This window comes from Halichoeres trimaculatus, unplaced genomic scaffold (genome assembly GCF_033239565.1).
Source record: "Halichoeres trimaculatus isolate MK-OKI-2021-1 unplaced genomic scaffold, fHalTri1.1 fHalTri1_scaffold_21, whole genome shotgun sequence".
NCBI lineage: Eukaryota > Metazoa > Chordata > Actinopteri > Labriformes > Labridae > Halichoeres > Halichoeres trimaculatus.
In genome coordinates, this window is record NW_027437199.1 from 16,361,102 (window position 1) to 16,388,021 (window position 26,920).

At 38.8% G+C, this 26,920-nt stretch overlaps 2 protein-coding genes across 4 annotated transcripts in view; one reads left to right on the plus strand and one right to left on the minus strand.

Moving 5' to 3' along the window:
• celsr1a (cadherin EGF LAG seven-pass G-type receptor 1a) overlaps positions 1–2,452 on the plus strand; it is an 81,207-nt gene extending 78,755 nt beyond the window's left edge. For both annotated transcript variants that reach the window (XM_074698207.1, XM_074698208.1), the window contains exon 36: positions 762–2,452. In XM_074698207.1, coding sequence (XP_074554308.1) covers positions 762–786 — 25 coding nt within the window. In that variant the 3' untranslated portion in view covers positions 787–2,452. The remainder of the gene's footprint in view (positions 1–761) is intronic.
• A 1,996-nt stretch (positions 2,453–4,448) lies between these two features.
• gramd4a (GRAM domain containing 4a) lies at positions 4,449–26,082 on the minus strand. 2 transcript variants are annotated; one of them, XM_074698374.1, is made up of 19 exons: positions 25,602–26,082; positions 23,528–23,729; positions 21,924–22,044; positions 16,957–17,077; positions 16,782–16,843; positions 15,257–15,392; positions 14,999–15,024; positions 14,547–14,638; positions 13,877–13,968; positions 13,292–13,340; positions 13,094–13,165; positions 12,967–13,010; positions 12,650–12,759; positions 11,912–12,066; positions 10,719–10,869; positions 10,528–10,621; positions 9,396–9,486; positions 9,212–9,280; positions 4,449–8,498 (listed from the first exon to the last, which is right to left on the minus strand). In XM_074698374.1, exons 1-19 carry the CDS (start codon positions 25,628–25,630, stop codon positions 8,388–8,390), a joined length of 1,827 nt encoding a protein of 608 aa, XP_074554475.1. In that variant the 5' UTR covers positions 25,631–26,082; the 3' UTR covers positions 4,449–8,387. The 2 variants fall into 2 exon arrangements, with proteins under 2 accessions (XP_074554475.1, XP_074554474.1); XM_074698373.1 differs by having other exon boundaries at positions 15,257–15,395; positions 25,602–26,081.
• Positions 26,083–26,920: the final 838 nt, after the last annotated feature.

A 26,920-nucleotide genomic window follows, 5' to 3' on the forward strand; every position in this document is an offset into this window, starting at 1 on the left:
ACGAAGACTTTGAATCAGAACATAGGGCAAATGGTGCATGATCACTTCCTGCATCCCCTATAAATTTTATTTTATTTTTTATTAAAGGTCCCATATCATGCAAAAATCACTTTATTAAGTCTTTTAGTGACATTTGTGGGTCTTTGGCTTTCTCAGCCCACAAAATGTGATATTTAATGACAAAACCTGTACTTAGTGGTGCTTGTGAATGTAAAATCCTGTCCTAAAACAAGCTGTTTGGATTTCGGGGATTTGCCGACATCAGCGATTCCCTTTTTTGACCAATCGGGAGCAAGTCTGACCTGATTGGTCCACCGGAGCAGATAACCCCACCCACTCCCCTCTGTGTGGCACGGGAGAGCGGGGTGGTTTCAGTGGTGGCTCATTAACATATGAAGGTCACGCCCACTAAATCAGAGCGTTCTGAACAGAGGGGCTATGAGAGCCTGGAAACAAAGCTGCTGTGCTTGATTTATCGGCTTTTTGGACCAAAACATGTTACTACCATTTCATGAAGACATCAATGATCCATCCAAAAGTTTTCTTGAACAAAGAAAAGTAGCGTTAAAAAGAAGATCTGCTCTCCAATGAAATTTTCAAAACTGTGCGTGTGATTCAAGCCAAAGGTGTCACTACAATCCACTTCAAATGGAAAGTGCTCACAGCCTCTTTAACAAAATGTAAAAAATAAGATAAACATATGTAACAAATGCAAACTCTAATCATTCCTTCCCACACCTTTCCCTGCTCTCCATTTCCAGTGGCAGTAACGAGACTTCAATCTGACCTGTCAAGACCACAGAGCAGCCTGCCTTTATGAGAGAAGGAGCAAAACACTCATAGAGGAGGAGATAAATGAAGAAGGCAAAGAGGATGCAGAAAAAAGAACGGAGAACAAAGAAAAGGTTCGACTGGTTGGTTAAAAGAGGAGAGGAAGTGCTCTCCATCCTTCTGCAAGAGATCGTCAGTCCTTCCTTCCTTCCTTGTTTCCTCCCTGAAGAGCAGTATTTTAAACTTTCAGACTGCCTTAGACAAGAAGCAAAAACAGATGTGTGGAGTAACAAAGGGAAAGGTCTTACAGCGGAGGATACACTGGAGCCGCCTGTGCCAAAACCATCGCAGGGAATGGATGGGACAAGTTTGAAAATTCCTCCCATGATGCACTGCAAGCCACAAACTGTCGTTCATGCACTGGTTATGGAGGTCTGTGATGGCTCATGGAAGGAGTGGCCAGCTCTCCTCTGAAAAAGGAGTTACTTAATTACTGCGTGCAAACAGACTCAACACACCACTGCATTTGCAGTCCTACAGGATTTCAAGACCTGTGAGTCCTCTGTGTCTGAAAATGCTGACGTTCAGTTCATTTTGATTTTTGGACATTATTCACTGGGGCTTCAACACACCAAGTGCTCTTTACATCAATGCAGTGCATTCAGTGTCACTTTTAGAGGATTACTGATAAGATGATTAGAACAAATGACCTATTTTTGTTTCAGCAAGGACACTTTTTTACACTGAAGAAATGTGTTGTCTATATTGAGGAAGCTTTTTAGTCATGGAAAACACTTTTGTGCCTTCATCTTGATCGGAAGCCTTAAGCACACACTAGAATGATGCAAGACTGAGGTGGTGGCTTTTGTAAGTATCCTAAAATATTTCAACGCATTGAGCAGCAGGGCCTCAATTGATGATACAACTTTTTATGGTTGAAAACTATTTTTAGTCTGACCACTATGAACCTGGAGCCTTACTTTTTCAAAGTACTTTCAGCCTGTTTGTCCAGTGAACACATCTCTGTTGACCAAATTCATGAAGAACTATGGATGTTAACTTTACTCGCTGTGTTCCAAAACAGTCAGGTTTGAAACTCATCCATTGGTCTTTGATGTTAGAGGGCGGCTGTGGCTCAGTGTTAGGGGGTTTAATCCCAGCTCCTGCAGTGACACGCCTTGAGCCAAACACCAAACCCTCTAATTGCTCCTGCTGATGGTCAGCAGAGTGTGAATGAGTATGAATGTGTTCAACTGATGGTCCCATACCAGAGCAGTATCTGACATCAGTGTGTGAATGAAGTGTGGACGGTGAATGAGACTAGACAGGCACTATTAAAGTACAACTCCATTTAAATCCAAGTCCATGGGTGTTGGACCTTAAAACTACCCTGTGTTGTTTTTCAGCTGTTCATCTTTTTTTCATCCCAACATGGCAAATATGAACTCTTCTGCAGAAACAGGTCATATCTGTTGCTCAGTTCCCAAGTTTAAAGTAGAAATAATGCTATTTCTCTTGCATTCTGGAAACTCAAGTCTTGTTTACCGCCCATGAAATGCCATTTTTGACGTCCAACCCCAGTGTTTTTTGTCCTTTGATCGATGAATGTTAGACGTGATCAACTGTGTTAAATGCTCTCTTTTTAATCGATGTGAGACACTGGAAATGTTTTGTAACATAATGTATATTTATTTTTTATGCCTTAAAGACACTGGAAAGTAAAGAGTATGGTGACTGTAAAATGTATGATGGAATGATGAGTTTTTTGTATCCATTAAGAGATGAGAAACCAAAATGGTTTTTATAGTTTCACACTGAAATAACCTCTTCGAGGTGCAGGAGGAAGAACAGACAGACACGAGCTGGGCAAATCAGATAAATTATTTATCCTCTTTGCCTATTCTACTCTTTATCTGTTGTATTTTAGTTATCTTATTGTAGAAACTTCTTGTTACTTCACATGAGGAAAAAAAATGAGAGCAAAGGCCTGAGTCTGATGATCCCTGAGGGTGCTTTACCAAAGAGTGGATTTTGAATGCCCAACAGCCTCATAAGTTAATCCGTCAGTATTCTTTTAGTGTGACTCGTAACTATGAATCACACTGAAGTGGTACCATTGACCTTGTGAGTCAAGTTACTTCTGACTGTGTAGTCTCCTATCTTGGAAAAAAAGAATAATAATTAGCCCAAAACTTGCTTGAATCCACTCATAAAAAGCGCAAAAGACAAATTCTCCTTTTTTTTCCACCCTGTATTTCCTTTGGTCTGCCACCAGATTTAGCTAAAAGTTACATTCCACCTATAATCCATTGCTACTTCATAGTGGATTGGGTCTAATAAGCTACCAAACTATGAGGAAGGGCGGGATAAAATCTGATCCAAATAATTATTAAAAAAAGAAAACATGGGAAGATGGGGTTAGTGTTCAATTGTTTCTATGTTTTGATGTCATTTCAGACTGGAACTAGAAAAGCACTCAGAGAGCACAGACCTCCACCAAGTATATTGTAATTGTCACCAAAACTTTAGTCCTACTTTAATGTTATACTCCCTTTCAGCAGACTGTCTGCTACAATTTGGTGTTAGTTGCAGGTTTGTACGATAATTTGTTACCTGACAGTGTTGGAAATTTTGATGACCCAGTTCATATTTCATATTCTGGGTCTTAGTATCCAGAATATTGCCAGGATCTGGATCGTACTTTTACATCTGTCAGAAATTGTGGTGACTTTGTCTTGTATTGTTTTGCAAAACAATCCAACCATTTATGGTGGAGTTATATACACATATGGTGAAAACGGCCCTATCTCACAATGATAAAGAATCCTTTAAAAAAAAAGTCCTGGATCTAGACGGTGATCCGGGTCAGTTAGATTATTCAATTACTTCTTTCTTATCCCATTTTGAACATTTCGTGAAAATTTCATCAAGATAGACAAACTCTCCCAAAAACCATAACCTCCTTGATGGAGGTAAAGATGTCATGCCATGTGTTGGACTGAACTAATCAAGAATGGGCACTACATTTTTTTCAGGTAAGTAAAATTTTTTGATGATATTCAATCTGTTGATTAAGGCAGGCAGGATTTTTTTTTAACTGTTTGTAAAAACACCCAAACTGGGCTCTTCCTCCTTAGCTCAGTGCCAGTGGCAGCACACACCCTCAGCCACCCTGTAGCATCACGTTTTTATCAAGTTGAAGATCACGGGTACCACTGTTTGGGAGGTGGAGCATCCTCCCTTTATAATGTTAGGGGAAACACTGGAATGATTTCTATACTGTTTGCTGATATTTGATATTGTTTGTTTCTTTCTGTTCTCTCTAGTCACATCCAGAATGAATCCTTAATTTGCAAACATGCTCCTCAACTCAGCAAACTTGCAACTAATTGTATTGGGTATTTGCAAATCTACATACAGGGCTATAAATTTTTGTGCACCAGCACCCATGCTTATGTCAGTTACCCAATTGCCCATCCCGGTCAAAAGAGCTTGGAGTGGAAGTGTGTGAGGAGAACAGTGGGTTTATGAAAGCCCCAACATCAGTCACCCACAGTCAAACCCAAAGCGAGAGAAGGTGGATTTAACTTAGTGATATTAAAAAAAGGACAAGGCAAGAGAGAAATATCTCAAATTCATTTACTTAAATTAAAAAAGTACAGCACATTATTCTTTACAATAGACACATCTTTAAAAACTGTTTTTAAGTCACTCTATGTTGAACATATGTGCATCCAAAAAGAGAAGGTCATTATAACTTTATCAGCATAAATGTAACAACTGTACTTCAATGAAAGCTTTCTTTTACAAAAATTACTAAGATTTACGACTTTCTGAGTCTGTCTCTGAGTCTTCTCTTCAGGCATACTGTCATATTGAAAATATTTGCAGCCTCATACTCTTTTAGTTCTGGTCAGAGTGAGACAAGAGCTTTAGGACAGTAAGTAGGCCAAGTGTACACTCAGTGGGATACAAATATGCTTTCATAAAACTCTTGATCAAAAATACATTTTCTAATTTCTAACAGCAGTTTTATCTTTTTAGCATACAGCAGTCTTATGCATTTACTTACTTTATGTGTGTTGCTGGAAAGCAAATAATAACTAGCAGCTCTTCAGAGCCTTTTTTCATCACTTTAAGTATTCTAATGTGTAATACATTGGAAGGAAAACCTACAAATCTCTCTGAGATCAAAGTTAATCAGTAAAATAAGATTGTCAGACTCATTAAAATGCTCAATTGCCCTGAACTTCTCAGATCCTACTAAAGGTTTTCATCAAAGGGCAAAGGCTGGAGTGTCTGTGTATGCTCACAGCCAAGCAGAGCAGCAGAAAAAATAAAGGTGTATGGTATGACAAGGTTAACATAATTGACAATGAACTAAAAATTCACCACATTCATATGATCCATTTCAACATCAGACATTTTGGCTCATTATCATAACATCTCAACTGTATTTAAAAGGCTGGATATGTTGAACAAAAGGAATAATTCAAATGACAAATGTAGTATTTTTGTGCATGTTTCCTTCAACCAGCAGTGTCCTGATGACCAAGGACTCTGCTGTAAGCTTGGTAGAAAAACCTATAAAAAGTCTTCAGGTGTGGTGTGAAATATTCAGAGGCAGAACAGACTTGTGGAGTACAACAATCATGGCATAGAATGGATTAACTCATTGCAGCCACAGATGCTTTTGTTTTCAGGTGGCCGTTTTGTTCAGTTTTAGTGCTTAACAAACTTATTAGTCCACCAGTCAGTGTAAGGTGTTTGCCTATTCTGCCTTAAATCAGCAGTACATTTCTGATTGTCGCATTTTTTATGTTTCTGTTATGGTTAATCCACCTGGAGGTGCAAGCTCCTTATTCCAGATTAAATCTTTAATACTAAAATAGAATTACTTTTTTGTCCATGAATATTCAGATGTGCTGTTTTTACAAGGAAGCAGGAAAATAGTCAAGCACGTAATTGTCCATTGACTGCAACATTCCAGTTATTTACTACCATTCCTTATCATTATGATATTCACAATTACTTTCTGAGTCTTCAGAGAATTCCAGTTTTCTGGCTCAAACTTGGGAATAAAAACCTGAATCCAGTCCTGTTCAAAACAGTGAAGCAAAAAGAACTCACAGGAAAAAAAAGGTTTGAATTAGAGCCCTTCATGATGCTGGGTGTTTTTGTTTGTTTTATGATAGGTGGTCTAATAAATTTGTTAAGCACTGTGGCTAAAATAAAAAAAGTGATTTTTTAAACATGTTCAAATATCAGAAGAAGAAGAAGCAATAGCACAAAGATTTAGGCACCAAACTTCTCATCTCATTTTCATTATAAAAAAAAAAAGAGAAAAAAAAAAACATTACACAGGAAGTTGTCTAAAAAAAAACTCGGTTCTCATTCATATTCTTTATCCATCCTTCAGAAATGTATCAAAACCATATCAGTAATTGTCAAAAACATAAATGCACTGTACGACGTCTGATTTGTCAAAAAAAAAAGTAATCAAGCACTGTGATGTTATGCATGGATATCTATAGAGATTTTCTCATTATCTGTTACTTTACTTCCTATTTTTTTAAACATAAGCAGAGCCATTAAGAGGACAGACAGATTTTAGAAGTGCGGTGCAGTTTTCATCATTTCTCAGGCAAAAGAAATTCAAACTGGCTTATAAAAAAATGAATATTAATAAAAATGAAAAGTACAAGCAAGGTATTATTTTTGCTTCTGTAAACATGAGTATTAGCAAAACATGGCACATAAAACAAAAAATAACAACAAAACAGAAATTTACAACATGATACATTCTGCGTTTATCGAAGTGTTTGCTTGTTCATGTTCTGGATGATCGCAGGTTAATTTTTAAAGAGAAGAGGATATAAAAGGCTTTAAATAAAAGTTTTAAGTTCAGAATAAGACAACCAACCTCAGCCTGGGTGGATACACAGAGGTCAAAGACCAACAGAAACTAACAAAACCAAACAAAAAGTCCATCCTTGAAAAAATTCATTGCAAATTTAGGTATTGAGATTGGTCCTAGTCTTCATGACAATTTCACCTCAGTTCTACTTGTTTTTAAGAAAATTCAAAAGTAATAAAAGAGTTTCCAAGAAATTTTAATCCTGTGGGCCAATAGCCAAAAATCAAGGTTTTATTTTGTTTATTTCAGAACAAACTCCAGCGAAAGTCACATGAATTTGAAAAAAAAAATAAGATTAAACTAAGCATTTAATCTTCATTGTTTTCCTGCCCTAAATGTAGGTCTTATTCATCTAAGCTTGTGCTTCTGATCTTAAAGGGGCTTTGAGAATGTGAATTAACTACATTAGTGCGTCCCATCAGAAAATATAAAGAAATTCCTTAAATCTTATCTCATTCATTTAACAAGCTGTACTGACATGTTTTCATGTGTTTTGGCATAATACGTCAACAAATAAACCCTTCTACAAAAGTTAACTCTAGGCTTATGGAGAGATGTCTAGATCAGCATTTTTTTAACCCAATTCTGCTCCAATTCATGTTAAGTTTCTTCTAATAGCAAGTCCTGAAAATTCTACTTTAAATTTACTACACTCCCATTAAAGCAGCGTTATGAGGGCAACAGGTGTGTTTCTGCAGGAAACAAGTTTGTCATCTAGTTGATTCAAGGCAGGCTGTGGCCCAAAGCTACTTCTCAGAGGGCTGATTTAGAAAATAAATGAGTTTCTTCTCCACACTCTGGTACTTTCCTGTAATTTTCTGGAGGCTGGATGAAAAGCTCAGGCGGGCCAGATTTGGCCTGCAGGCTGCAGGCTGCAAGTTGATATTCTTCGGTCTTAACTGTCCAGTTGTTGTCCAGTAGTTTTACCTTTGTGCTAGCCAGAGATCTTATATCCAAAGGCAGTTTTTACAGCACTTTTCTAAAAATAAACAGGCAATAAGAGTCAAAAAGAACATAAACAAACAACACTGACACAAAAAAAATCATAATCAGTGCAGCAGAAATGTAACCTAAAAGAAAGGCTCTGTGTTCATAAATCTATGATCTGACATTTTCACAGCTCCTACATAATAAACCTGATCATACATCTATACTCTTATTACTTGGGCTGTGCAACCAGCATCCAGTTTAATGTGTAATTACCTAAACAAAAAACATTTTCATTCAAATAATTTGAAAAATAAAACTTATATTTTTGTTTCTATAGCCAGAGAACCTCTTGTTCATCTTCTAGTTTGTTTTATCTCTGATGTGGCCTAGATGAGCACCCCAAGTCTTCCTACCACAGAGGAAGTTGATTCACTAAAGATGAAAATATAAAGCAGCTCAGGATCCTTGATTTGGCCTACCTATAAAAAACCAGCTGATCAGCCAGGGAGGAGGGGAAAACCAGCTTTGTTTCAGTTTTTCCCAGAGCCAGTTAAAGTCCAGGTAAGGGCTAGTTGTTTATGTCCCGACAACTAAGTGAAGTGTGCAACTCAGCTAAAAGTACACAGTCGTGTGTAGTTTAAACTGAGCTACACACACATCCCTTTCAAAATGGTGAAGGAAGCTGACCATCGGAGGATGGAGAAGAGTGGGATCTGTAGAAGCATCTTCAGACTCCAGTCTATGGATGTGATGATGAGACGCAGGCTGGTCAGAGCTCTGTGCTGGCTGGTGGTTTGTTGGTGGTCATGATCTTCATGTACTGAGTAAAGATGGCCGCAAAAGCCTCATCTCTGTGGATCATAGCACCAAACACCAATGGCTGAGAAAAAAACAGAAGAGAATGGTGATTAATATCTGTATCTCACAAAGTAATACAGCCATGATCTTTGTAAACAGTTTTGATCCAACTTCAACTTTGGGTCTTTTTTTCTTACACGCTATTCAGATTTTACTTTAAAGAACAATACTCATATTTTAATGTAAGTCCTCTCCATGTAACTTGTATCTTAACTAAAATTATCTCCTTCTTCCTCCTCACCCTCCCACTCTTGGATACTATAGCTGACAGTTAATCCTCTCCTTCTTGTATGGTAGTAACTTTTTCTAACGATTTCTTTTTTTTTTAACCTTCCTCCTCTTACAAACACTTTGGTGTAGCCATGTTTTCTCTCACTCTGGCTTCCTCCCCAACTTAAAACATGCTCATCAGGTTGATTGATCACTTAAATTGCCTGTAGGTGTGAGCGAACTTGTTTTATTCAAGACGTGTTGAAACATGCAACCATAAGACTTCCAACCATACTTACGATCATACATCTAATGTGAAAGATTACAGAATTTGACTGATGTTAAGTAATATACTCATGGTTTTATCTGTTATGATTTCGAAATCCAAATGTTGTCCATGCTATGTGCATGTTTGTAGAAAAAAAGATAGACAAATAAATATGATTGTGGTCAAACTGTGCCAAAAACAAAAAACTCTGACTCATAACAGGAAACTGAAATGTCTGCTGTCTCTTTCTACTGTACCTTCTGTGTTGAGGGAGTTGCTATGGAGATGCCCATACCACTTCCTGGTAGGACTGACAGCACTTTGTACTAAGAGGTTCAGAGGAAAAAAAGGGTTAGTGTATGTTCATCATTACTTTATCACCAATCTATATCTAACATAAACAACCAAACAACAAAAACAGTTTACATGTAATAAAAATACCTTCTGAATATCAGTGATGTCCTCCAGCTTGATTACTTTATTTTTCTTTGATGCGCTGGATTTGGAGCCGGAGCTCTCGAAGCACAGGTGACTGAAAGAGAAAAAAGACAAAAGAATCAGCGGCTGAGGAGATTGTTTTTCATTTTGCTTGCCTGCTTTTTTCCTCAACCTAATGTTTCAGTTCTAGTTTTAATTTTTTAAAGTAAAGAGACTAAAGGATGGATGGATGAAACAGTGTAAAGATGAGTTGATGGTCTTTTATTGTTCTCGTGTAAGGGAGTTTTTAGCAAACTTTACATATATAAACAAAACAGTCTCGTAGCCAGGTCCAGTCCTCATTTTCAGTGTTAACACCAGGTAACCTCTACCTTGGGCCATTTTAGGATTATAACTAGCACTCTTAACTTCAAGCGATTTGGTTGTGGGAGTCTAAAAGCCCCCTTTTTTTAAATGCTCCTAGCACAATCATGTAAATACAGAAAATAGGGTGTAATTATTGTATTTTAAGTCATTGAAGTACAAAATTTGGCAGAGATTAAACTGAAACAGATGGGGAGAGTAAAAAAAAAAAAACAAGAGTCTGGGGCTTTCTGATTCTAGATTTTCAATCATCATCCATAAAATTCATTAAAATAAAATCAACAACTTCTGGATAGAATCTTAATCCTGGGAACAACTGTAACTTTTGAGCATCTTCCCGTCAGTTTCACCGCATCATTTGTACTAAAAAAAAACTTCCAAAAATGTATGAGCTTATGTTTGAGCTCTTGATGACCTTTGTTCCATAAAAAGTTAAGCTCTCTGCTCCTGGAAATATTTTCCTAAACCCAAATTACAGAGAACAGAATTTTTAGTTTTAAGAAATCCAGATGGAGGGTGGCCTGGTTCTTGAATCTAACCCTCATATTTTCTGCTTCTCCTGTGTAGAACAGGATTAGTACATTGCTAGTTTGCATTGGACAGAAACAGGAAAGAGAAGAAGGTGACATTTGTAGCTTTCAGTAGACAACCTTCCAGGGACTTAACCCATGAGCCTATGGTCAAAGTTGTTACCCGGTCCAGAGTTTTCATATCGAATCCCTTTTTTCCCACAGGTAATAAAAGTTTTCCTCCTTAGACATGTCCCACTTACTTCTCTGTGACGTAGAGCAAGCCATTCCTGATGTAGTCAGTGGGCATCTTCCTGTCTCTGTTTATGAGGCAACATCTCCAGCCATTCTCACAAACTAAGAACACAAAAGACAGGATAAAGGAAAGTGAAGTAAGAAAATCAACCTGAATATGAGACAGCTGTTCATCATGTGCGTCATCAAGTCCTCTCACCAGCCAGGGGGCGCTCTGACTCCTGCAGATTGAAGATATCGTGAAAGGCACCTTTTTTGGTGCTGTGAGTGCGGCCTGTCTCCTCTTCTCTGCTTACAGAGGTGGAGCTGGAGGTGGAGAGCTGGCTGCTCCGAGAAATAACTGGCTGGACCTTGTGTGAAGATAATGAGAAAATAATAAAACAGACAAAATGATGGTAAATTCATAATCAAGTTATGATTAAATATGTGATAGAATGTGTAAAGCATAGGGTGAGGTCATCTCTTAGTTAACCAATATGGCAACAGGTAACTGTAAAAAATAAAAACTTAAAAAGAGACATAAACCTTTGTTCATACAAAATCTTAACAAGGACAAGGACATTTGGTGAAAGGCTAAAAAAAGGCCTTATTTCCCCCGAAAAAGTAGCCCGCAAAAAAAATGCATTTTTCCCGAAGATGGACCCCGAAACCCGGTTCTGAGAAAACCCACTGAGGGCGCTGCTAGGGACCTGACGGACGCACCCTAGAAGTTTCAAAGCCATCAGGCTATGTTTTGTGGAGTTACGGCCTATTTGGTGAAAGGCTAAAAACAGGCCTTATTTCCCCTTAAAAATAGACCGCAAAAAACTGTGTTTTTTCGAAAGTTGGACCTGTAAATCAGTTCTGAGAAAACCCACTGGGGACACTCCTAGGGACCTCACGGACCCACCCTAGAAGTTTTGGAGCCATCTAGCTACATTTTGTAGAGTTACGGCCCATTTGGTGAAAGGCTAAAAACAGGCCAAATTTCCCCTAAAAACAGCCCCTGCAAAACTGTGTTTTTCCCAAAGTTGGACCCAAAACCCGGTTCTGAGAAAACCCACTGGGGACACTCTTAGGGACCTCACGGACCCACCGTAGAAGTATTGGAGCCATCTTGCTACATTTTGTAGAGTTATGGCCCATTTGGTGAAAGGCTAAAAACAGGCCTAATTTCCCCTGAAAAAAAGCCCACAAAAAAACGAATTTTTCCCAAAGTTGGACCCAAAACCCGGTTCTGAGAAAACCCACTGGGGATGCTCCTAGGGACCTCACGGACGCACCCTACACATAACTAAGTGACTGAAGACTTTATTGGTGAAGTATCAAGAAACCCAACTTAGACTAAGCAACGAAGAGGGAGTTTAACAAAGAGATACAGATGTGTGTTTGTTGTTTTTTCTGCCTGCTCACCCTCCGAGAAACAGTGGGGATGGTCCTCTCTTTGAGCTGGGGGTCAGTGGGGAGGCTGTTCCACACAATGTATGGAGTGTCGTATTTGTCCCGCAGTTTTGGACAGCTCTTAAACAGGAAGTCAATGATGAAAAACTTAATTCCCGCGTAAAGTCCTGAAGATAGCAAGGCAGGAGAGGAAGGATATAAAAATACACAGATTAAACTTCAGTTTATGGAGAAGACGATAAACAAAAATCAAGGACATTGACCTCTTCCCTTCCTGGCCCTTAACAGCTGTACTAAGGGATCACCAGTATAAGCTAATTTCATTCAGACATATTCATTAAGCAGGAGCAACTTAGGGTTCGGAGTCTTGTTCAAAGACACTTTGGCATGTGACGGAAAGAACTGGAGTCAAACCCTCCACTGTATTGAAAGACGGCCAACTCTACCACCTAACCACAGTCTCCACAGGACATGATTTTCTCACTAACTTTTCAAGACTACTAAACTCACAGCACTTTAAAATGACCGTATGTACCATGTTCAACTTTTTCTGATCACAACAGAGAGGCATGCCAGTAAGAACACGCCTCTCTGTTGCTGCCCAGATGAATGAGGGAGAACACAGCTCTGTATCAGCACACGTGGTGTTTTTATGCTGGATGTAAGCATCTGAAATCCACAAGGATCAAGTCTGTATTTACAGTATGTGAAAAGACTTAAGTTGTGTATGTGTGCATGTGAGTTTCTCACCTATCATAAAGCCCAGTAGTTTGTAAGGCAGGACACAAGAGGTGATAAAAGTTACCCAGAGGGTGACATAAAGTTTCCTGGTGCTTTCTGGTTGCACCCACATGAACAGGCTGACAGATCAATCCACAGAAATCCACAAAGAAAAGACAAATGATGACATGAGGATTTAAAACAAAATGTAAGTCATTATTTATGAATTAATGAGTTATAATCATATTATCAATAATAAGAGTAAAAATAATAATAACACTTGTAGAAGTAGAAGAAGTGATGCTGTGATAATCATACTTATTTCATTCCAGACCTATTTTACTCACTTCTTAATCTTTTCCAGAATATCTGCCATACTACCAAACAGGTTCTGTGAAGAAAAGTTAAAATAACTTAAGATCCATTACTGCTTCATTACCTTGTTTTGACGACTGACAGTGAGCAGTGATGTACCTGTGCTTTTTGTGCGACGTCAAGCACGAGCTGGAACTTTTCAGATACTGTGAGATCTTCCTTTGGGGGCTCCTGCATAGATCATTAAACAATCATAGGAAGACATACAAACTGTGTTTACTTCAAGTTAGACTTTGGTTTCCTCCTGGAGAAAAGGAATCAGGCTGTAATCATATGAAAAGTGGAAAACCATCTCACCATGGGCTCTGAAACCTCAGGCACAATGCTCCACTGGATCCTCCAACCTCTGGATAAACATAAAAGAATCTTTTGCTTGAATGAAATTAGGCCATTAAACTTTTCTATAACATTTAAATGATTTATTATTATCATAACTCATATTAACTTATTCAAAGAGCCTGCACCCAAATGGATGCGTGAAAAATGTTTATCTCCTAACACTCCACTTTAAACAAAGTTCAGACACACCTTAATGTGTAGGGATGCACAATGTTATTAACAGGTTGTTGGTATCAGCTGATACTGGCTTGAAACTTGCCATCAACCAACACGCTGATATTTGCCGTTATAATAAACCGATAAAACATTGTGCTTCTGCTAACTTGATTAAATTCCTGACCTGCTTTCTGTTTGAAAGCAATTGTCATAAATAAATATGCAATGTTAAGTATCAAGATTTTTTCTTATGTTGCACAAGAAATTAATACTAAAGAACAAATGTGATCTTGTATGCATCATAATACTGCACTCTGATTCCAATACAGAGGAAAGGGGATTTAATGATCTGTACAGTTAGGTGTGTAGGGAAATGTTTCTTTTTACCTGGCTATAAGGTAATTTAAAGACAAGCGCAGGATCGCCAGCAAGAGGAACAAGGGAATGGCCCAGCCGTGCCAGGCAGCATTCATGTAGATCTGGGGGCAAGAGAAAGCAGAAGCTCACACGTGAGATGGTTGAACATTAAATTAATTCTATAAAACCACCGTTTATGTCAAAATTTCATTCTGTCTTTAAGCTATTCTTCCATTGTAATGATTTATACTTTGACACTACTTCAATCTTTTTAACAAACCTCTGTTAACAATACCAGTAACGTTCTGTATAAGACAAAAACACAAATCTGTGACAAAACAAATTGTGAACATTTAAATAATAATGAACTGAGAAGCACATTTTTAAAGGTACTGCGTGTAGTATTCAATGGCATTTAAGAAAAATAAATAAATATCATTTGTTGGCATGTTTAAATCAGTGTAAGCACAAGAACTGTTTAGTGAGTCTTTCATGTAGCCTGTGTTATCTACGTAAGAAGAAGTCCTAGAACTTTGACAAAGAGTTTCAGCAGCTTTTGAAAAGGCACTACTTGGTAGCTGTGTGCACACAGAATTGGAGTGATTTTAAGATAGATGTGTTTTTTTCATAAGGAATACTGGTCATAGCATCCTACTTATGAAATGTACCCCTGCTGTGTTAAGTTAAAGACAATACTCACAATAAAGGCAATAGCTGAGGTATAGATGGAGTACCAGTTAGATAAGGCAGAGAGGTTCCTAATGAAGTTGGTGACAGGCTGGGCTCCTCGTTCTTGGGGAAAAAAAAGTATAGTGTGGTATTCAGGGTGTTTCAAGATTAATAGTCTCCAGCAGAGTCTTTTTATCCTCTCAACATCAATGCAAAGGAACTTCGGATTAGAAATAAAATAATGCCATATGCCATATGTATATTCAAAGCAACAGTTTTTATTATGAAAATGTGTGTTCATGGCAATTTTTTTCCTGAATGCATTTAAATCAATGGTTTGAATAAAATCAAATAGAATGCTTAAATCTCTAGTCAAAGAAATCGTCTTGAATGTGAAGCATTACAGCATTTTTGTATGGACTACTGTTAGGTCAAAAAATGGGGCAAAAATCAGTGTTTGAGAACTTGTACTACAGTACTCACTGAGTCGCATCATATTTTCTGTTAACCTGAAAATAAAATAGAGAATATGGAGATCAGAAAACATAGAAAGGCTTGCACTACTTCTTTACCTAATTTGGTACTGGAGCTGAAGGGTTGAAAGAAAAACAGTCACTGACAAACTGCAGATGTATCAAAGGTACAAATGCTGCTTAATAACTTTTCAGATTATAATAAATTGTAACGCAGGTTCAAAGTCTAAAATTTTGTTGCATTCTTACTAATAAGAGCTTGACCCACCTTTTAGCACTTAGTGGTTCCTCAGCCTCTGTTGTGTTTTCCTCCGGCTGAAATCGAAAGTCTTCAATGTAAACCTCTAACTGTTTGTGAAGCCACTTCTGTAGCCGTGAACTCCAAATCTCCTTCATCTGTTTTTCTGCTAAAAAGAACAAAAAGATATCCATAAATAAAACCTCTGGCCTTTTTAACCCTGAACGTCACAACCTGACTTGATTTGTTCTTTTTAGTTTTGTGTGATCGAAAGTTGTAAAGATTACCTGGGATTTTTCAACATTGCTTAGATTTCACTTCTAAGGGCTTGCAGACTAGGAGGTTTTAACTTTTGCTGTAATCCAGTTACCCTTCATCACAATTAACAGCCAACAGTGTGATATAAGAGATCTCTGTGGGCAGGTAATGGATGTATGTATGGATGGTAATGGATTAAGGCCCGTGGCTAACAGCTCAATGTCCGGGCAGCAGGATATGTGAAACATAAATATTTAGTCTTTTTTGTGTTGACTAGAAGTAAAAAGAAATGATTCCTGTCAATGTCCACTAGGAGGTGCTAAGCCTTCACTGTGTAAGAGATCAAAAACAGCAAGACTCTGGTGCCTCAATTCTACTGCAAAGTTGATCTGAACGTTAAAGCATCTTTTTCCTGAGCAGAAAGGGTCATGTTATTGGTGACACATAGACTTTGAGAGCTGTCCAATCATATGTGTAAAGTATGGTTCTTCACATAATACAGATTAAATTTCCACCATATCAGCAGGCAGTGCTCCTGTAGAGGATGGTTTGGTAACAGCCTGAGTCATTAAACCTTTCAAAGTGGGGAATCAAAACATGTACAAACTAACACCAATAAAGCATAATAAAAATAAGGATTAAAAGTTTGCTCAATGTTAATGAGAAAACACATTTTCTTTACATATAATTGTGCTACAAATAAAGAAAACCATTTCTCTACACCTTTTTCTTGTTTGAAAATAACGTTATATGAAGGTTATGGAAAGCGATAAAAAGGTAACCTAAGGACATTTAAGGCGCCACAACGAAAATCTTAGGATTCACCTTAATTTTGTGTTGGTAAAAAAAATAAAACAAAATTGGGCGCAACAGTGCAGCAGTGCAAAATGTTAGTCTGCAGCCCTGCTATGACAGTGGGGACAACTTGGAGTTTAGTCTCTTGCCCAAGAGGACTACAGCAGGGTTGTGGGAGCTGGGATTGAACCGCTAACCTTCAATTAAGAGACCACCAATTGAGCTGCAGAACTTCAAAATTTATTTCTTCTTTTTTAAGTTCATAAAAGGGAAAGTGTTGAGGTAATTACAGTATATTACAAGATGTGCACATGCCTGTGGGAATTATGTCATCAAATGTGTGTGTATATGTTGATTGTGTCACCCGTGTTAGTAGGAATCCAGTGTTGTACACACACACTCGCACTCACACCTCTTCCCTCTCCTTATTTGCTTTCATTTACCCTAGACTTCAACCCAGCATCTCCCCTCTCATACAGGCTGTTTCCTCTGGAGCGTGTACCTGTTACATTGTCTGAGGGTGATGGCTGTTTGCAGGGAGGCTGAGGTGGAGAGTCCTCAAGTCTAGGAGGGGGAGAGATAAAAAAAATTCAGAAAAAAAAAGTTTAAACCATCACTTCCTATCTTGCACGTTACGCCCCGGCATTATACAGGAACACTCTGTCATTTAGTCTTACCGTGTCTTAAGAACTTCATTTATCTTCTGCTCCAGGTCTATCCGCTTGCATCGCTCTCTCTCCAGCTCCCGCCGTAAAGAGTCCATATCAGTGTCTTCTCGCAGCTTCCTCAGCTCCTCCTCTAAAATCAAAGCACAAGCACAAGCACTAGAAGGTCAAAATCTCAAACCTTGAGGATGCAAGTAAAAGAACTTCTCTAAACATCCATTTATAGAAGTCATAGAGCTATGTTAGCGCTATATGACACATTTCATTGAGCATGTCACTATTTTTGCTTTCAAATTAAATCTGAAGTCACAGTACTGTAGAGGCTTTTAAAAAACACTCTACTTTGACTGGTCTCAATAGTAGAGATAGAACAACTATTTTAGAATAGAATAGGAAATACTTTATTTATCTCCAAGGAGAAATTCAGGAGTCACAGCAGCATCAAGAAAACAAAAGTAAGAAAGTGTATAGAAAGTGCAAAAAGCTCCATAAGAAAATAGATGATGACAGCTTGTCCATCATTCTCCAGTTCAGCCAGCCTCCACCTCCACAGGGTCCAGGACTGAGCTTCTTCAGCAGTCTGTTCAGTCTCTGTCTCCTAGATCCTGTCTGCTCACAGCAGGTGAAGCTCTTCCAATGTGGCGTTGGTGTCTGATGTTAGCTCCGTTAGCAATGTCTGTAAATAGCTTGATGCTACTCTGCCCTCTGGTATTCCCTCTGTTGTTGGGTTAGCACGACTAGCTCGTCCATCTTATTGGAGATAGATCTTAGGTGCCCAATAATGATGGATGGAAGGACAGGTGCACGTCGCCCTCACCTCCTTTTCCTCACCTTGTGGGAAACATCAGGCCTCGCACCAGTTAGCACTGACATGCTACAGGCTGATCACACATGTAAACAGTGCAGCCATGGTTACATGAAGGCTCTCCAGACAAATACAGGAGCAAAACCAGCAAAAATATCACTGACGACAAAACCAGTTTGGTGTCTATGACCAACTAAAGAACCATACAAAGTAATGATCCGCTCCAAATGCAAAGATGACGAAAAAGAGACGGAAAAAATCACAAGAACAGGCAACCACAAAAAATGTTCAGCACTGACCAATGCCTGTTGTCATCAGGCAGATTAAAAAGGTGTACACACATTATGTCTGCAGACACTGCAGACACTGCAGGCAGCTTCGTCAACATTCCCCTAAATATCAGCCACAGAAAAAATGACAGCCGTCATCCACTACTCTTTCATTTTACTCCATTTCCTTGCCCAACGAGACTTCGGCACCTGACTGTACCAGCTAAAACTGAAAGCCCTGATTCAGAGATGACAGACTCTATCCCTCAGCTAAAGCCACAATTCAATTGTTCTGCCACAGAAATAGACCGTTTACAGACTGGGTGTCCTGTAGTGATGTGTGTCAGTCATGAAGGGGGAGTTTACAGACAGCTGTAATTCTCAGGATTTACTGTGATGATGAAACTTTCACTTCTAAACAATCTTATCATATAAACATGGACTGTGTACAAACTGGCTGACAATCTAAAAACAAAAAACAGTAATTTACCTGAGAACGGAACCAGCTGGTCTGAAGGAATGAGCAGTCAATAACATCTGGTTTGCTAGTGTGCAATTGTAAACAAGCGACACACTTCTTGGTCAGGCTTCTTGTGATAAAACTATCACAAATTAAGTCAACTTATGGCCCACACCCCTGGATACTGAACATGTATTAATTTTCTGCAGTTTCAGGCTGGGGTCTACAGCCTTTTTTAAGAGCTGACATACGTTTTTTAAAAATAACCTTGAGGTTTCCGGGATATCTTTCCATCTGATTGTAAATAATGGATAATATTGGAGCTTCTAAAAGTTAAAAATCATGGACAAATTATTAAAGCAGGATTTATAACCTAAACTCAGCTGGAGTTCAATCTAATGCCTGCTTTTGACTGTTGCAGTGATTTTCTTTCAGAATTGGGTTTTTCTGACTCTCTTAAACACCACTATTCAGACTGCCAAACAACAGCTTCATTTCTCTCTACTTCAGTTGCTATGTTGTTGATCGGTCATATGATTGTGAGAATGAGTCATAGCAAATGTGAAAGTGCATCTCAAGTTGCTTGCCTGGCCTAGCTCACAGGCCTTGCTCTAATAGCAGTACAAAGATATTTTGGTCTCTGGATGTTGGAGACAAATGCTAGTAACTCGTTTCAGGGCAGATATCAAACTTAAAAACCCTTATTATATCTGAAAGACCTCATACTTCTCTACATATTTCTCAACCTGTCACATAAGATTACCATGTACATTTAAGTAACTACCTAAAGACCTTTCTGAAAGTCTCTGCGCTCCAATGTCTTGAAGGTTCCTCTGGAGAGTAATCCTCTGGAAGATTAAAGACTCTTTGCAATCAAAGACTGTGACGTTCATGTTTGTGTACACTATGTGTTTCCTACACTTTAAGGCAACTACTTTCATGTGTTATCCAAAACTCTGAATATTTAAGATTTTAAAGTGGGCCAACAGTCAATGAGCTTAGGACAATTGTGCTTTTTGTTGCAGCTGCTTTTCTTAGTAATTTTACCGTTGACGATAGATTTTTGAAGCAACTAATGGACAGTTATGTAACAAAGTAAAGTGGGATAGATAAAAGTGAATAATTACAGATAACGGAAGAAAAGAGCTGTCTTTTTCTACCCATATTACCTTGTAGTAATGAATAATAACAATAACTTTAGCCTAAATGTCCAACTCTCAGCTCATAGAGAGAAAGATTTTATTGGTCTTAACAACAAAATTTGCCTTAAAGACTCGGCTTGGTTGTCCATCACAGCCAGCTAACACAGAATTACTACAGTGAAAATCTGAATCAACATATGAAACCGATTTCAAAAAACTTACTGAGATTGAGGTTGCTTTTGTGGCTTTTAATCTTGTTGACAGTTCCGCTGTAAAGTAGCTCACAGCTGTCAAAGTCCCCCATCTTGCAGGATCCCGCTCGTCGTAGCAATGGATCCACCTTTGGTGAACTCATGCAGGAGCGGGATGGGAGAGTGGCTGACTTGGTTCTTTCTTGAATTTGTGCCATGTTTAAGTATTCCTTGGTTGATTCCAATTTTTTTCTTCCCACTGACCTCGAGATTTGTTGTTTACATGTCCAATCCAGAGATGTTGAGTAATAAAGCAGATGTCAAAGAAAGGTACCCTTCTTCTGATGTTACCAGCAACACAACAGACTGTTTTCATGTGTCCTTGCACTCAGAAAATGATCAATAAGCAGAATTACTCTGAGTGTGATTTAGGACTTAGTGAAGAACAAGGCAACAGACGTTAAGAGAGGAGGAGTTTTGCAGGGCGGCTAATGGACTAAGAACGCCTGGAATCCCGGATTTCTGGGCCGTTTAAAGGTCTTAGCTACATACAAATAAAACCTGTTAGTGTATCTCAATGGGTTTCTTTTAGTATTTGTGGTCTTACCTCAGACCAAACCATCTGTGCTTGGCATTTTACACTAAATACATAGTCATGGTTATCCATGAGGAAGAGTGTAAAAGTACGGTACAAATACAGCAAATCCAATAACTTTTAAGAAAAGATTTAAAAGATTAAAGGAAAAATACTGTGCAAGTTTTCAATCCAGGTCACAGACAATGGCTCCTTTCATACAAGGCTTCCAAGGGTGGATGTGTGCATAAGAGGGAGAGAGCAAACAGTACAGTGAGAGATCAGCTGGTCACTGATTGTTCCCAATCTCCACTGTGTTTGCCAAAACACGGGTTGACTCAGGCAGAAACAAAAGTTGAGCTTTGAGACTTCTAGCCAACAAGTTAATACACCATTCCAGGCAGTGATCAAGAAGAAAAAACACAAGGAAGAAAATGAGAGAAAAACTGAAGAGTTAGCAAAAACCTAACAGTGTTGGTTTGAAAAGAACAGATTTAGTATTTCTACAAAAAGAGGCCTTGATTGTGCAGCTCAACAATCTTGCCAGGTTCAAAGACAGAGACCTTTTTGCCCTTGCCACCAGGAAGTCATGACAGTGCAAATGCCTAATTGAAAATAACACGAAAGCCAGATTTCTGCGAAGGTTTTGACTTTTTGGTGCCAAGTTTTTAAAAGTCTTTTCAACCGATAAACTGCCAGTTGAATTGCATTTGCTGCTCATGATTGACCATTGAAAAAATCTAAGAAAAAATGCGAGACAGAAAAAAACAGCTTTCCAAATGCAGGGACGTTCACTTAACTTGTCATTCTAATTTATACTGAAACTATTTATTATTGGCTCTGACAATCTGACAGCTACACCAGACAGGCACGTTTCCTGGTGTCAAGCAACTTTCACACACACACACACACACACACACACACACACACACACACACACACACACACACACACACACACACACACACACACACACACACACACACACACACACACACACACACTGCTATTTTTACTGTTGTTTCCTGCTGCAGTCCTTCCTGCATATAGGTATACTTGTTGTGCACAGCTGGTTTAATGCATGTGGTGTCTGAATAGTTTGGCTTGGATTACTGCAAGTTATTGATGCAACTTAACAGAGAGTTACAGAACCAGAAAACACTGATGCTACCAACCAAACAGAAATAACAGAACAAGCGAAGAAAATATTAAGTCCAAATAAATAAAAAAATAAATCAGAAAAAAAGCCATTTTTGATGCAAAGGGTAAGACTAGAAAACATTGAATATTAAAATAAATCAGGAAAACACCCTCAATTCAAACCAAACAAATTATCAAAATCTCAGCAGGGAAATCCACACAACCCTCTGGAGAAAAAGATGCCATATTTCCTCCATTTAATGAAAAAAAACTTTACTCATCACTCTTCTTCAGAGGAAATATCAGCTCTAAAAGCTCTCACTGACACTGTGACACAGGCCTGGCCTGGTGTTGTGAGTGTGTTATGAGTGTATGAAGATGTGAACGTGGACACTCACTTAAGAAGTGCTTCTCCAATAACGCAATTTCCAGGTGACTGTTGACTTCATTCAGTCTTTCTACGTCCAACCTCCTGATGTCCTGATTGGCTGCACCCATGATTGGAGACCCCGAACCTGCCTGCACACGCAAACATCAATGCATACGTCACATTCACAGGTGTTCATAAATAAAATAATTTCCATATAATATCAGTGCAGCTTATGCACTTCACAGGGGGTTAATGGAATAGTCTCGTAATGTAAAAAAAAATATTTTCAAGGGTATTCAGCAAACTAGGTAAGAAATTACCACAAAAAATAAAAAGGAAGCAGTTACTTCCTGTTGTCATTTGACGGCACTGTAGATTTTGAAAGCTTTCTATGACTGATGCGTGACTGACTGGGTCCCCCCACAAGCACAACCACAAGAGTTTTTGAGAACTAGAGCCTTATTTAGCGGTGTTTTTGTGTGAAAGTAACGTGCTGGAAATTCTCTAAATAAAGCGTGAATGCAGACCGATATCAGACTTTTTCAGTGGGAGTCCGTTTATTTGTGTTTTTGGTCAAGTAAAATATGGCCCCGTCTGAGTGCAGAGGAGCAGGGAGGGGGTGTGTGGTGCGAGCGCCCTGGGCTTCTGCTGCACAAAAACACTGCTGTAGGGGTAATTTCTGCCCTAAACCTTGTGATAGGACCCAACTTGTTCCATCCCGGAATATCACTTAAAGCTGATTGGCTAAGTGCTTTGAGAAAAGACACAAGTAAAGGACCCATGGAAATGGCCCAAAAAGAGTTCATGTTTACCATTGTTTTTTGTCTTTACTCTTTACAAAACTTTTTTATTAAGGTCTAGATGACCTAGAGATATTCACAAAGGATTATCTTTTTAAGTTAAACTTACCCTTAGGGGTTGGCCTTTGAGAACTGCAAAGGGGTACAAGTGGGCCAATTTGCCCCTCCCATTTTGGATGATTGTAAAAATGCTTATTATCATTATATTATTATTATTATTATTATTATTAGAGGTGTCCCAGTCCCATATTGATATCGGATTCCGGTCCGGTATCAGCAAAAAAACAAGTTTCGGTATCGTATCAGAATGCATCTAAAATCTCTGATATAAGCAGTTTCTGTTACCCATTGGTCAATAATAAATGGGTCAGTTTTTCCTCATACCTATGTTGCTGACTACTGTTCTTTGTTTGAATAATATCACTTAATCAAGCCTTTTCTAACATGACAGACATACTACAAAATAAGTAATTAATATCGGTATCGGCCAATGCTCAATGCTGCAGTATCGGAATCGATACGAAAGTGAAAATGTAATATCGGGACATCCCTAATAATAATAATAATAATAATTATTATTATTATTATTATTATTATTCGTTTTTTGCCAGATTTGATGTACACGCAAACTTTCATGAGTTTTTGTTGCATGTAAAAGCTGTCACGTTTTGAGCAAAGTAGGCTATGTTTGTCCACATAGCTGGTGCAACCCAATGATGAACAAGTCAAATAAGAAGAGGGCAGGGTGCAAATTTAAGAAATGATAGTCACCATAGAACAAAACCAACCCAGTGTCACATTCAGTCTGTGTATTTTCACGATGAGCACTCACAGGGTCCTCTGTGTTCTGCAGAGCTGATCTTGGTTTCAGTTGCATATCGTCGCCACCTTCGTTATCAGAGGCAGGAGGCGACTCAGCCAGGTCTGAGAATTCATGCCTGGTCCTGGAGCCTCGAAAGCGGATCTTGTCCAGGCGCTTTAGCATGGTCAACACCACACACCTGGGGTTTATGTTAACATGGTGGACTATTACCCTGAGGGAACCAGAAACACAGGAAATCAGGAATCAACACACGCAGTAAATTAATGTGTTAAAACATTTGGGTTTTTTTGGTACAAAATTATATTCATTGGACGGCAGGTTTTTTGCTTTAGATGGCATTTCTCAGGAGAGCCCAACCCTACCAAAGAACATCCCCTCTTTTTGGTGATGTGGATGGATTATGATTTGTGTGGGGAGAAGGGTCAGAGATGGGAAATCGGAAATCCACGTAACTTTCAATTGGAGGAAGAGAACGTCAGACTACATAGACATCAATGCTTGAGAAGCTGTTTAACTTTTACCTGGGTAAAAGTTGAATCCTGTCTTTCACCGTTACCCTTTATTTCATAAGCTGAACTGTCTGTTCTGCATAAATCCATCAGTTCATAAGAAAGTAACCTGACATGCCTGCAAGGAGGTACACGCTGATGAGCAGGGGCGTGTCCAGACTTTTTAGACTGAGGTGCCTAATGCCCTGCATGCCTATATTGAAATGTATGCAACAAACAGCAAAATCACAAACAAGCTGAAAGCCTAAAAGAGTCAAAAGTGTCCAGCCAAATGACAAATTTACTTATTTTCTTAACTTTAAACTTCCTTGAGTTTGGGGATTTCCTGTCATTTTTTCAGAAAACTGCACTGTGTTAAATCTTCATGAAAGTAAGTATGACATAATTTTATTTCATTTTATTTTTAAATGAATTGAGCGAGTGAAACAAACTGAGAAAACTAACCACAAAGTAACATTAACAGGGATCCATGGAGAGTAAATTTTATGAATCGGGGCATGATAAAAATGTATAACTCCCTAATATTAATGAATTTCATCTCCTACAAAGTGAAGTTAAAAAAAATGTCTTCTACAGTGGGGCCATCAGGTTTAATATAATATATGCATTATGTGTGGTTTTTCTCATGGTTAATTGTCAAATAAAGAGGTTAACCAATGATCTGGAAAGATCTTGATTATGTTTGAAATTGATTTATTCCATCCCAAATTATTAGCGTTTTTATTCCCTGCCTTCCCTCCTGGATCCTGGACCTTGAGACAAGCAGGGAGAATTGTGGCTGACACCCTCCCAGCCCAGACACAAAATCTACAAACACACTCCCCCCTCTGGCAGGAGGCTGCGGTCTAGCAAGTCTAGCCTCTGACAAGCCTCTCTTTTGATGTTAGGAGTGGTCTTGGGGTGGCCGTCCAGATTTCAGGGGCCTGGGCCACCCCTGGCTACTTATTTAGCCACACTCCTGCTACGTATACTTATGGCATCATTTAATGTTTTTCTATTTAGACTATAAATAATTGTCTCAATTTTTCCATTAACTGTATCATGAATCTTCTGATATTATGCAGTGGCTCACTCTGTTATTCCCACTTAAGTTGGATAGTGATGCTGTTGAGATATTTTGAGTTTCATTTCTAATCTGAACTCCTAGCTCCTGCTCAAATTTTATTTATTATTACTCCATTCTTATACAAGACTCTATTGCTGTTATCCAAATATTTGCACTTGATAAGGTGAAAAGAGAGCTGTGTAATTACGCACATGTGGTAATTTACTTCAACCAGACACCCAAAGTTGGCATCCCTGAGTTTAACGAAAGCTCTCAGTGAAGCCCAACTGAATTGTTGAAAACAAATGTGTCTTCTAGTTTAAGTACTTAAGTCTTGGACCGTTCATCGCTGGGGTGTAACGTTAGGCCTCGAGTTGTTACAATATCGCTCCATATTTTTAGAAACATAAGGAGACGTGCCATGAAAACAACCCTCATTCTGAATGACCCCAAAACCCAGAGGGGTTGGTTATTTTTAATTAAAACAATATAGCAGCGAAGAGTTTAAGGGAAATAACGAGCCACTTACCCGGCACGTAAATCAAAGCAAAGTTTCATGAACACTGAGATTGTCTTCCGTCTTCTTTATCCGTTAGTACACCTGCTGCTTTGGAAGTCCAAAGTATCGCCTGTCCCGCTTGGAAAACTGCAAATATGCTCCATTCATCCCAACGGTGTTCGCTTGCATCTTTACACCATCCAAAATGTCGTCTCCTGGTGTGTGACGAGCGGGTAACATGTAACGGCCGATGGAAATGAAAAACGGGTCACGTTTCCTGTCAGAGAGTTTCCCCGACCGCCGTAACGCTCGCAGGTTGCAGACACTTGCCTCCGCTGGGCCTCGTCTCTTGTTTATTTTTCAGAAACAGGCAGGGAGCTGGGCCGAGGAAATTTCGTCAGTGTCGGCGCTGTTTTCTTAAAGGGGCCGTTTATAGGACTCATGATTCTTCACTGACTGAGTGGAAGAGGACACAGCCATGTCTCCTAACCGCTGTACCTACTGCAAGTATGTCCTGATGATTTCTTCAAGTGAGATTTAGCAGCAACCTCTTCAAAATACCAACCAATCACCTGCTGTTGAGTCGTTTCCTCGGGTCCTTTCTTACGCTGTGCTAGCATGTGCCTGATGCCATCATTTTGTAAATAAGGGGGCAAATAGCTTTAGCTTTGGTTAATATTTAAGACCAATTGCTTTTATTGTTCAGATAATAATAATAATAATAATAATAATAATAATAATAATAATAATAATTTGGCTATTTTTGCTTACAAAAAAGACCAACAGATAATAGTTGGGGAAAGTGAGGAAAGAACTGAATTATGGGCAGGACATGATGCAAAATGTTTCTGAAAGTTGAACCAGCAACCACTATGTCAAGCACTATAGCCTCTGATATGAACATAAGGCCTGCTCTTAATGCAACAGGTGAACTGGCACCATTATAGTTCCCTCATGGTTTAACTGCCTAAATTCTTATATCTGTTTTTCCCTTTTTTTTTTCGAGCCCAGCACAAAGGAAATAAGCATCAACTTTTTTTCTGACACACTTCATGAAGCAGTACATTTTAAATGCACTCTTGTCCTATTACATTTTCTTTGGTCACTTAACATACCTCCTTACCTGTGAAACTGCCAGATTGGCAGAGGTGCTGCTGCAGCTGCTGCTGTCTGCTCCCAGCCATGCTCACAATTATGCAGGTTAAGAAAACTTCTGAATAAATAGATAGTATAAATTAGGTAGGGGAGCTCAAATGGAAGCATGCACTCCTTGGATATAACATATAGGAGTCCAGAGGTACCAAAAGTCTCATGCTGTGTACTAAATTGCGTACTTCCGTATGAACACT